The sequence below is a fragment of the Dipteris shenzhenensis genome, chromosome 3, assembly GCF_047967505.1.
Source record: "Dipteris shenzhenensis isolate YYH24624 ecotype China chromosome 3, Dip_SZ_1.0, whole genome shotgun sequence".
Taxonomy (NCBI): domain Eukaryota; kingdom Viridiplantae; phylum Streptophyta; class Polypodiopsida; order Gleicheniales; family Dipteridaceae; genus Dipteris; species Dipteris shenzhenensis.
In genome coordinates this window covers 62,347,783-62,359,581 of record NC_141598.1, presented here as the reverse complement: position 1 = coordinate 62,359,581, position 11,799 = coordinate 62,347,783, and the positions used below count along the sequence as shown (strand labels likewise).

The following is an 11,799-nucleotide window of genomic DNA, read 5'->3' as shown; positions in this document are numbered from 1 at the left end:
CTTAGTGTTAACCTTGTACTTGTAGCATAGCTGCACAAGCAACTCTCAATTTGGTTAAAGTGTGTGGGTAGGAACCCTAGTGTCTCGATGAATCGCTCCTCAATGAGATGAAGTGATCGGCCCCAAAAAAACGTACATGCAGTGCACAAAAGCAAGTCAAGGGTTACTGTTGAGGAGAACAGACACACCTTGCTCATTGCTTTGTACACAATATGCAATTTTAATCAACTATAGTAGGTTTATCGCAACAGTAACAGCCATAAACCAGGGAAGGGAGGCAGCTAACAGAGAGTCATTATGTTATGACAAAAATAACATACAAAGCAAATAATGAAAAGTAGATTCATTCAGTAGTCCAGAGAGGAGTGACTGAATCTAAATCTGTTCATAAACTATTCAAAGGTTTTTACATCCTAAAGGCTCTTATAGGTGAAGTTTTTAAGCAGCAACCACAATATTGAAACAACAATCTGAAGAGCTCTTGCAAATTTCTCTTTTTTTTAAATAAAAGTAGTTTCATGCAAGCCTTGAATCAAAAGAAGGGCACCCTATGTGTTTGCCAGCATGAGCAAAGTACGGGATGGTAATGCATTGTACAGGCACAAATGCAATATCAGGCACCAATGCAGCAGTGGTTGGCATTGCACATTGTATTGTAATTTGATTTTAAAATGTATAATTTCCAGTACAACCGTTTAAAGTGCATACCCAGAGAGCCTACATTCAAGGGAAGAGCGCAGGTTGTTTTGTATTTGTAACCAACTGAGGAATCAAGCTAGACTCTAAAGAACACCTTGGCAAAGGAGAGTCCCTGTGGCACCTAAAGAGCAAAAGGAGAGGCCCTATGGCACCTTGCCAAAAGGAGAATCTCTGGCACCTAAAGGGCAAGCAGGAAAAAAGACGAGAGCCTCGCCACCAAACTTTTCTGTACTTAAAAAGTAAACATAATCTGGCCCCTTTCTCAATCGCCTTCCTTCTCTGAAGGACTTATACTTTCTGCACCAGATGACTGCAAAGTATCCATCACGATTTCAAGGACTCTCTGTTACTATCATCGTTACAATCTGTATCACAACCAGCAGTGGGAGATGATATGATTACGTTCGAAGCCAAAGCACTGCTACAGCCTCCAAAAGTGGTAGATGATGGTGCCTCCATCCGTGAACAATCTATAGAGGTTAGACATTGCATCCCTCCTGCGGGTCTGTTGGGGGGGTTGCTTGAAATTACACTTGCCAGAGAGACTGGCATCAGACAAAGCCCTTTGCTTTGTAAGAACTGCATGGCTGAGCCCATGTCTTCTTCCATTAGCCTTGCAACTTGGCGTTCGGTGACTGCCATCCCATCTTGGAGAGGACTGGAAGAACCAGCATTCAGACCTAAGGCTGCGGCAACAAAACTGTTTTGCCCCTATTATAGGACAGAAGTCGAGTAAATATATTTCTCAAAGAAAAAGTTACTTAAGAGGTTGACATAATGCCTGTTAGGTGAAGAAATTTTGCAGGTGGGTTTAGAGACAATGAATCATTTTCATTGTGGGATGGAACATACCTCAACTGGAAGGTCGGTAATAAGAGGAGCAACTGCACCTGCTCCTCCCAGCCTGCTCATACTCAAAACCTATATCAGAGAAAATGGAATACATCACAATCTGATTGGTGAGTGTTACAAGTAAAAGCACATAGAGCCATGCACTTCAACCTATATACAGGTAGATCTACGACAAATTCTTTATTTAGAGTATGCCGAGACTTTATGAGAATGCTACTCAGTTAGTTAAAATTCCGTACCAACAAATAGCACGTTTTAAAGTTCTAAGTTGCCCAAAGACAAGGAAAGTGGCTCTTTCATTGTAATGCCCCAAAGGTCGAGAGAGAAAAAAGGGCGGCCAAAAGCAAAGGAAAATTATGTCCACAAGGAAAAGGAAATTCTACTGGACAACCCAGAAAATCAAATTCACCTTCATTGAGTTATAAACAACACAAAGTGGTAGAGGAGCAGGAGAGGCAATCCTAACCTTCACTTGCAATTGGAGAAACTTCACATATTCAATAATCTCATCTAGCATAGATGCCTTGTCTGTCTGCAAGACATGTAGAAGTCTTTAGTAAAGCCACCTAATGTGAAAAGAAAGCTGCATCTTGACCAACTGAAACATGGTGAAATCAAACAAGTCCCAGCATACAAATGCCCTTCTATTTCACAATAAGGAATGACCAACCCAATATCAGCTAAGTAGCTAGTTCTTCACTCTAAGAGGGAAGCCATGGTAACTCCATATTTAGCGCAATTCATTTAAATCAAACACACCAAAAAGGAAGCCACAGTTACTGATCTTTACAATTCATTTAAATTAGACAGGAAGCCTTGTTACTGATCTTTAGCACATTGGAATTAGAACATGGTGACAAGTTGCTAGCCCAAAAACAACTAGAATAATGCCGACACATGGAAGCTGAACTGACCTGACTACCAATATTCAACCCACACTTCTACGCTCTCTATGCACAGCACATATAAGAAGCATTACACCCCAACACGTTAGCACCTAGAAAGTAAATATTTACCTTGTTGGAATTGGGAACCAATTCTTGCAGTAATTTCATTCTCTCTGCTATTCGCTCTCTGCGGAGCTGCAGTCAGAAACATCAGTAAATGGACCACCAAAATGGCAACCATGCCAGGGAACATGCCTACTGAGGGTAAGTTCTGTATGAAAGCCTTTCTACAAGCAATTGAAAACTCACAGGAGGGGGATCTGCCAAACAAGGAAGAGACTAAAAATACCCGCTCAGCAATGCTGTGAGGATCAGTTGCTTGACCTCGACGAGCTCTTACTCGAGGTCTTGCTGTTCCAGCAACAACTGCTGCAGCACCTTGAGGTTGTGCTACACCTGTATGGGTTCCATATGATGCCATAATGACACCTTGACCTCCCTGTATGAGCAGTGAATAAATATTAAAACTAAGTAAGATTTTAAACCAAAACATTAGATGCACTTCTCAGGCTACTCTTGATGTCATCATTGCCCATTTACACATAATCAAATTTGAGAAGTACCCTGCAAATTCAATCAAAACCAACTCTCTGACCTGTTGATGAGAAGACTGGCCTCCCGTTCGAGAAGATGGTGATGGCCCTGCTTGTGTGCTTCCCAAGTTGCCGGTTAATAGGCCATCCTGTGATACCACTCTAGCCTACAACCCAAGAGGAATATATAAATGCAGAATTTCTGATTTCTGAATCCGATCTAAGAATTCCAGCATGATTGATTCGAAAGACCGAAGACTAAACAACAAATAGCTTACATCATCATCGTCGCCATCTCTGGACCTTTTCCCAAGAGGATTAGCATCGTTAGCTGCCCCATTGTGAACAAGGAATTCTGTCCTGGATTGTGCACCTCCAAGAGAAGGTGCCAGCACCCCATTTGTGAAAGACTGATGCCATGCTCCTGCAGCTTGGGGATTCGACTGACTGTTAGGAGACAACTGTTGGTAACCTGATCCATCACTGCCACTGCTGCCCAAGGATGAGGATCCACTCAGCCCAGGTCCTCTGCAGGTCAACAATTGGGAGGCCGATGGATTCGCAACCAAGGAATTGGTTAGGTTACGCTGCAAACCTACAGGCTCTGCTGTCTCAGGAATACTTCTAGAATGGGAGACTTCTTGAATCCCCTTTGGAAAAGGGGATTCCCTATCACTTGTCATAGATGGGTCGGCAGAAATACCGCCCCCAGCCTCTCGTATACACGCCTCTCGTATACACTGTCGATGTAATCTTGCAGCAAGCAAAGTATCATCAAAAGGGTGCGGCACCGCGTGCTCAGCCATTAGCCTCTGAGAAGCTGACAACCCACCTGCCGATTCAGTAGTGATACTCATGCTGGAGCTTCCTCCATTGAAGTCCCAAGGAGCCCTATTGACACCACCCATTTCTGACCACGATGGTGGGAACATCTGCTCTAGAAAATCATCCATTCTCAGTTGATTTGAAGCCAGCTGTGGCTCGAATAATGCCTGCTGATGGGGTTGTAAAAATTTCTGTGGATCAGACCCTCTAGCCTGTGGGTTGGTTAGTAGGGAAGGCTCAGAAAGGATGCCTGGCAGGGGGCCTAAACCCAGCACTGAGGCACGATGCATAGCAACGCGACTATTACCCGGGCGACGACTCTGAGCGTCACTGGATGAATTATATACACTACAGAAATTACGATTTGGCTACGGTCTCCGCTCCGCATGAGCGTCAACAAAAGCGACAGTCGATGGGATGCCCATTGTCCGCATAAGTCGAGGGAAGCGCTCTTGTAGAAGAGAAGTTACAGAAATAAGATCGCTGCGTTCGCAGAGGCCAGAGTTAGATAGAACATGCTGGATTCAGTCCCCGGATGCATAACACACCCCATGAACGTAGAATCGATTCCTCATGAGCCGCGCTGCAAGACATGCAAGGTCGCATAAAGTAACAGAATCGTCTTACGTTTAAGTACACACATGAACTCTCTTAACATTCAACCCTCCACACCGATTTGAGGCACATGGCATCGAGTCGAGTCAGTTTAACGACTTATCTATCCCAAGAGCGGGGCTGTTGAACAGGTTATTCGAAAGTACCGGGAGTTTTCAATCAATCCACGTTAGCCAACTCAACGCCTAGTATTCTCCCCTTAACACATTATACAGACTGTCGTAAACAAGCCCTGGAGAGCTATAGAATACGGAGACGCTTACCCAATCCGTTTGCAACGATCGAGGATGGCCGGAGCAGCCCTGACGGACATAAAATGATTTTTCTTCCGAAAGTAATCACGGACCAAAAAAGCTCAAGAGATCCCCATGCGAAGAGGACATACTGATTCAGTTCTTAGCTAGTTGTGGGCGTATGTGTTCCACGAGCAGAAGTGGCCAACTTGTCGGTCACTGCAAAGGGAAAGGTGATTGTAGAAAGAAGCCTTGAGAAATCATGAATTCAGCCCATCCATTCGTGCGTGTATGTGTTGACAAGTCCCTTGAAGCTGCGAGAAAGACGGCAATCCAAGGCTAGGCTACGTGAAGCTGGCATTCCTCTAAAGCAAGGCGGGAAAAAATACAAGCAAGTGGATCGTCCAAAATCCAACAAAGGCGGTCTGAGAAGCAGCAGCAGAAGTGGGTGGTACTGCAAAATGCAACAAAAATTCTCATTTGCACTGAAGAAGATCACGCTAGAGGAGAAGCCCAAAACAATGAGAAACAGAGAGAAGACCCACAAAGTGAGAAGTGGGTACCCAATACACAGACCAGAACAAGAAGAAGATCCAAAGAAAGGCAGACAGACACAAGCAAACAGAGTTTAGGACCCAAAACGAGAAACCAACTTAAGCACATAAGAAAGAGAGCAGAAAAGCAATTGGGAAGTGGGCTTGTGATAAAGATATAAGGTCGGCCACACAACACAGTGAACAAGACAGACTAGAGAGCTCAATCTCGAACTTGAAAACAAGATGCTTATGCAGAGTTAGCTCACTGTTATGAAATAAATCTTTGAAATAAGATGCTTATCAAAGGAAAAAGATGTTTTAAATTCAACAAAAAGAGTGAGAGAGACACCTATCTATCCCCATCAATCCTATCCCTTTCTTCATTCCTCTTTTATTCTTTCAAGTACTGTTTTATTTAAAGCATCCTTTTCGAGAGTATTCTCGCTCTTTAAAGTAATAGTTTTCAATATCATTGCATAACGCTTCCCTCTTTTTTAATTCCTGTTCCTCTCTTTCATCTCCTAGAAATGCATCTACTCTAGACACCGGGTTGCAACCCAAGGAAGTGTGAAGTTGAACTCCCTCGAACTTGAGCTGTGCACTTCAACAACTTTAGCAATACGAAATCTAGATTGTTGTCATCTAGGAAGTCTCTAAATGGGTAAACTCTATCTACCAAATTACTATAGTACCAGTAAATTGGAGCTACACATGACCAAATTATCGCATTGTGACACATTCTCACTCACTCTCTCTCTCTCTCTCTCTCTCTCTCTCTCTCTCTCTCTCTCTCTCTCTCTTCCCCCCCCCCCCCTACATAATATCCATCCCATCATATGGTGTGTGAGCCTCATTTTCCACCCTCCACAAGTTGGTTATTCTACTTACTACAAGAAATCTCAAATATGGTAGGCAACAAGGTTCTCCATCTTAGCTTTTCTTCTTTCATGTTTTCTCTCAAGCATCCACATACATCCATATAGACAAAGATATACTTAGAAGTTTAAGAGCATATGGAATGGTATTTTTTCTAGTAGAATGTTCAAAAGAATAAGTACGTTTTTCCATCACATTGTTGTGAAATAAAGTTCTCACACGCATACTTATAAATGGCATATTCTTTCACAAAGAGGTACCCTTTTTGTAAGGCATCCACGGATTGCACAAACATAATTGTAGAATTTACTAATGTGACATGAAATATACCAAAAGGTTGAGAAATCATCACAAGCACTAGATTGAGCCAAAATGCCTTTCTTTAAACATGTATTTTGAAACATCACCACTTCCATACGCAAGCTTTTGGGCATTTCTTCCTTCATAAATTTATGTATTTGTTGACTATAAATATTTATGAAGTACGCTTTCAAGAGGAAGAAAATCAAAGGAAATTGATGGCCATTGCGTGAACAAGAAGTATGAAAAGCAAAGATAATCTTAATCCATTCGTGCACCAAAGCTAAATTTGACATTTGTATTATAATAACATAACTTTCATTTTTATTTTCATGCTAGTATATTCATGTCACATCTCGAAGTCCACTTAGAGCTACTATAACAAGATGGGATAAGCACATATTGCCTTGCACAATATTTTAAGGATGGCTTCCACAAGTATACCATTTTGACACTCTTTGTAACAAGGATGCTTTAGCTAAAGCTTGCATGGTGTGATCTCACCATAAGTTTTCTATAATTGATATAACATTTGTAGATTGGCATTTGACTTCATGATTGTGAAATGTCATGGATTTTGAATTGGAATCAAGTGGACAGACCACAGTATCTTCCACACAGCCCTAAGATGGACATATGTACAAGTATTTATGGGAAGGCGAGAGGCTGAGGCCATGGTGCAATAGAAATACTAACATACATACCTACATATGTACCTAACATACATAATGTGTGTGTGCACGCGCGCGCACACACACAAGCATGTCTGTGCGCACATGCATGTGTGTCTATATGTGCGTACACATGCACGCATGCTCGCATGCATGTGTGCGTGTGTGCACACCTGCATGTTGTACATGTGTGCATATGTGTTTTTGTGTATGCATGTATGCATGCACACACACGTGTGTATGTGTGTGCGCACATGCATGTGTGCATGTCAACACAAATGCACACATTGTACAAACACACAGAGAGAGAGAGAGAGAATTCGAATTATTAAAGTTTTTTGAATGGCTCGCACTTTTGTGTGGTATACAAGTGGTATATTATATGTATACATGAGTTCTTGAAAAAGCCGTTGCTTGTTTTACAAGCCATTGTATAACTCTACTATCCCTTATTTTGATACAATCTTCAAAGATACCCTTTTTCAAAAGACATGTCATATTCATATTGTTGACTCTTAGAAATCTAATGATGTAGTTTAAATTTTGTAAGGGAAAACAAAATTTTAATGGTCTATATGAATTTTTGTATGGGGCGCTTTGATCCTTGAGCTATGTCATGATGCTTTCGCACACACCTTACACTTCAAATACTCACGTTGTGTGCTACAATGACATCATTATGGCCACATTGGTAGCTTGCACACTCTTTAAAAGAGGAGCACTAATAGTCATATGAGTATTTTGCATTAGCTCATAGATAATCTCAGACCATAAGGAGAATTCATTTAATAATAAAGGAAGAGGTCAAAATAGATACCTCTCTGTCTTTTGGATTCAATAAGTTAAAGAGAAGAAAGAAGGCACTTTTCTTATGAGAGAATTCTGAATTGCTGGCTAAGCTTTGAAAGCTATAAAGCAAGGTTTGTACGTATACCAAAAGTTATACTCTTGAGCCTGTACTTTGTTTTGACTATTTGATAGACACTACAAAAGGTCCTTGTAGATCCAATTGCAAAAAAGAGCTCTCTCTATAAGCACATTGATTCCAGATGCCATCAATGCACGCATGCCATGCTGATTGTAGTTGAATGTTACATTGGTCTAGTAATAGATGAGACATCTGACATGACATGGTAAATATAATGTTTGACAGACAAGTTGCATCAAGAAGCCGTGCAAAAATGACTGCTCATAGGACATGCGAAAGGCAAGCATGACGAGATTTGTTGGAAATATTCTCTATAGTTGTAAGGAGGTTGAGGTGTATGGAGGGTGCAGTTTAAAAGTGAGAGTTAAAAGGTTGTCTTCTTGAGAATGAGGGAAACTAGGGAAGCCACAACAAGTAGAGTGCCATCAAGCCAAAGGGACATGGAGAGGAGCATTATAGGGCAAATACCAAGAATAGTGTTTAAGCAATTGCATGCATAAAAATGTTTGAAATATTTTTTATTGGAATGTTTTCTTCACGCTCTTGTTCAATTAGTCATTCAAACTTTCGAGTTTGCTTACAAACAAATAACCAATAAATTCAAAAAAATTATCATAAATATCAAATAATATGTAATGCATAATCTAGCAGTATGTTAATATGAACCCTTAGGAAAAGTCTTTGCAGCTCTATAACTCAATTGCTATCTTACCAAAATTAGAACATTTAGGCATTATGTGTCCTCCTTATAAGCTATAACAATGAAATTGCACCTACTTAGTTTGTAGATAGAAAAATCTACAAATTTGAATGATTTATGTTGCTAGATTCACCCAGTCGTGTGAAGTTGACCACATAGAGGCATAAAATGAGGTAGAAGACCTACCACCTTGCTTTTGATGATAAAACTATGAATCTAGTTGTTAGTTTCTCTTTTTCTTTTGTATTGCAACGTAGACATTTGCCTCTCTCTCTCTCTCTCTCTCTCTCTCTCATGAAGGACCTTGTGTACATTATGTATATCCTGGTCAAACATTATCTTTGGCTCAGATAGAATGTTTGTAGGTCCAAATATTGTATGGAAGGATCCTCAAACCACCATTGTGAATGTGGTGAAGCATCATGCTTGGGAAGTGCATGCCGACCCTTACAAGAGATTTAGGTCTCTGAATATTACAAGCTTACGATCGTAGGTGCAATGGAGGGTGATGGACATGATATTGTCATCCTGCCTCATGTGAGCATGGCAAGCCTTCCAAAAGGTCATTGCTTTCTAATTAGCTCATCCATAGGTTATGTATATCACCACCATTATTATTGGAAGGCTGGGTAAGATGGCTTATGGCCATGGTAGGGCAAATTATGGATACCGTGTTTCTTTAAAGAGAGTTGCAAAGAAATATCAATTTGAATAGTGTAAAGGTCTTTGGTATTGTTTAGACTCCTTGGGCTTATATATATTTGGTGAGCTTTGATATTGTAATGGAAAGGATATCCTTGGTAGTGAAACTTTAAACCATGTAATGATGTGTACCCATTACTAAAAAATGTTTGAATCTTAATCTTGCTTACGAAGCTCCTCTACGCATGCGGCTTTCTTTTTGAAAGCAATACTGGTGCACGATAGCAAAAAAGGTAGAAAGCAATTCAAAAACATAATAATGTACCTCCTTGGTGTCTCCCCTTTATTAATTGGGAATGGAGATGAGCGCTGGATTGAGTTTGAATCACAATTACAAGATCGATAGGGAAGCTCGAGATTAGCATGTAAAGGCACATAGGAGGAGGATTTGATGGTGATAGGACTTTGCCTCCAAGAAGCAATCTAAAAGCATAGGCACATGCAAGTCAAAGGAAAAGCTTCTTAAGACCTATGGGGCATCAAAGAGATGTTTTGAAAAGCAAAGGAATGCACATGAGATGGAGGCTTTGAAGCAACATTTCATTTTAACTTGCGTAAAATATTTTCTCAATTTTATAAAATCTACAAATTCTCAAGAAAAACCTTCAGAATTTGAAACCCCAAGTTTTGTAATTTGTTGAGAAAACTCGTTTTGTTCGATGTGAAGTCCAAATTTTAAACAAGATGAATGCTCATAAATGTCTCCTGATGTGCAGAGAGAGAGAGAGAGAGACAGAGAGAGAGAGAGAGAGAGAGAGACTCTAGTTGCATTGGGATATGTCCAAATCTGGACTTAAGTATTGGAGAAAGAATTTATGAAAATCAAAAATTAATTTCAGTTTTTCATGAGGAAGGCTGGCACGCCAAAAAGGAGGTTTTTTTTATTTGTACATTTTGAGGCTGTTTTAGTAAATAATCCTCCAAAAAGTTGGAATTAAAGGCTGTTGTATGAAAATCACTTTTCGGGAACAATGGTTGGGATGGGTTGAAGCGTCATCAGAAGGCGGGGCCCAAAGGCCGGCCAGCTCGTCAAACCTAACGGCGGACCAGGTGGCAGGGGGGCCCACCACGGCGGGCGATCGTGGCGGACAAACAACCCTATATCAGTTAAATTAAACCCCAAAAATACACCTCCTGAAACTGACTTTGGGGCCGTCGGAATCTTGTCGCCCGGCCTATCTGATTCGCCGCGTCGCCGTCTGCCACCTGCCAGTTATCCGAATCGTTACGGTCAGTTCTGCCTGACACGTGTCGTGACCCCACCTCGGCCGTCCTTTTGCAAATTTATGTGAACGGCGCCTCAACGCCTCTCATCATCATCACGCGGCCGGAGAAATTACGAATTCCACACACTACATCAAGCGGGCCCTCTCTCTATATCTCACCCTTCTATAGACCATGATCACATTCACACAGCACATCGCTTCCATGAGTATGGCCTAGGGGCTAGAGAGATTCTTTAGACTTGGGACTCTAGAAGCTATTTCTGCACACAAGGAGGTGCTGCGCTCGTGCGGGCAAGCGTGGCCAATCAAGTTCACCAAGCCCTCCAAGGACTTGTTTGGCCACTTGCGTCGAGAGTTGTCAGACGAGTATTGCCCCTCATCACACAGAAACAGCTTCATGGAGGCTAGTCATTGTGGTGCTTCAAAGATGTTGAAGTTTAAACTAAAATGTCTTGAAATTTGTTCATTCTATATTCCAATTTGAAAGTTAATATGCGCAACTTCAATTCACTTGACATTAAACCCCAATTTTTCATGAACATTGACTTCACTACTCTCTCTCTCTCTCTCTCTCTCTTTCTCTTTCTCTTCATTCACATGTTCCTTTTGGTTGCCTTGCTCATCCATCCCTTTCATGCTAGGTTGTCACATAAGTAAAGGTCCCTCATAGCCTCGATACTTTTCTCATACTCCCAATACTTATTATGCACATCACCACCTAACCATTGACCGCAATCAAACATGTTGTTGAAACTTGGCTTGCCAATACACCATCATCTATACGACTACTCTCCATGTGTGCAACCCACGCCTACACTTATATATATATATATATATATAGATAGAGAGAGAGAGAGAGAGAGAGAGAGAGAGAGAGAGAGAGAGAGAGAGAGAGAGAGAGAGAGAGAGAGAGAGAGAGAGAGAGAGAGATTTCTTTAACTCTATTGATTCAAGTTGAAAAAGTAAAGTAAACACGCCTGCTCTACTATCTATTCAAAGAACTATAAATAAAAACCTTACTTGTATGATTTAAAGTCAAAACCTCAAGTGGATGTCATATTTATTAAAATCAAAGGACGCAACTTTAGAGAATCCCAAAGCAACGAAAGCAGTCAAATCCTTGTGTAATTTGGTTAAAGTGGAAAGGATAACCTTT

The 11,799-nt window shown here is 41.1% G+C and overlaps 1 protein-coding gene across 2 annotated transcripts; it reads right to left on the bottom strand.

Moving 5' to 3' along the window:
- Window positions 1-564: 564 nt before the first annotated feature.
- LOC147904137 (uncharacterized) lies at window positions 565-5,463 on the bottom strand. 2 transcript variants are annotated; one of them, XM_087370898.1, is made up of 8 exons: window positions 4,735-5,463; window positions 3,310-4,439; window positions 3,094-3,198; window positions 2,788-2,937; window positions 2,568-2,633; window positions 2,018-2,083; window positions 1,552-1,620; window positions 565-1,410 (listed from the first exon to the last, which is right to left on the bottom strand). In XM_087370898.1, exons 2-8 carry the CDS (start codon window positions 4,144-4,146, stop codon window positions 1,024-1,026), a joined length of 1,680 nt encoding a protein of 559 aa, XP_087227024.1. In that variant the 5' UTR covers window positions 4,147-4,439; window positions 4,735-5,463; the 3' UTR covers window positions 565-1,023. The 2 variants fall into 2 exon arrangements, with proteins under 2 accessions (XP_087227024.1, XP_087227034.1); XM_087370908.1 differs by having other exon boundaries at window positions 3,310-4,339.
- Window positions 5,464-11,799: the final 6,336 nt, after the last annotated feature.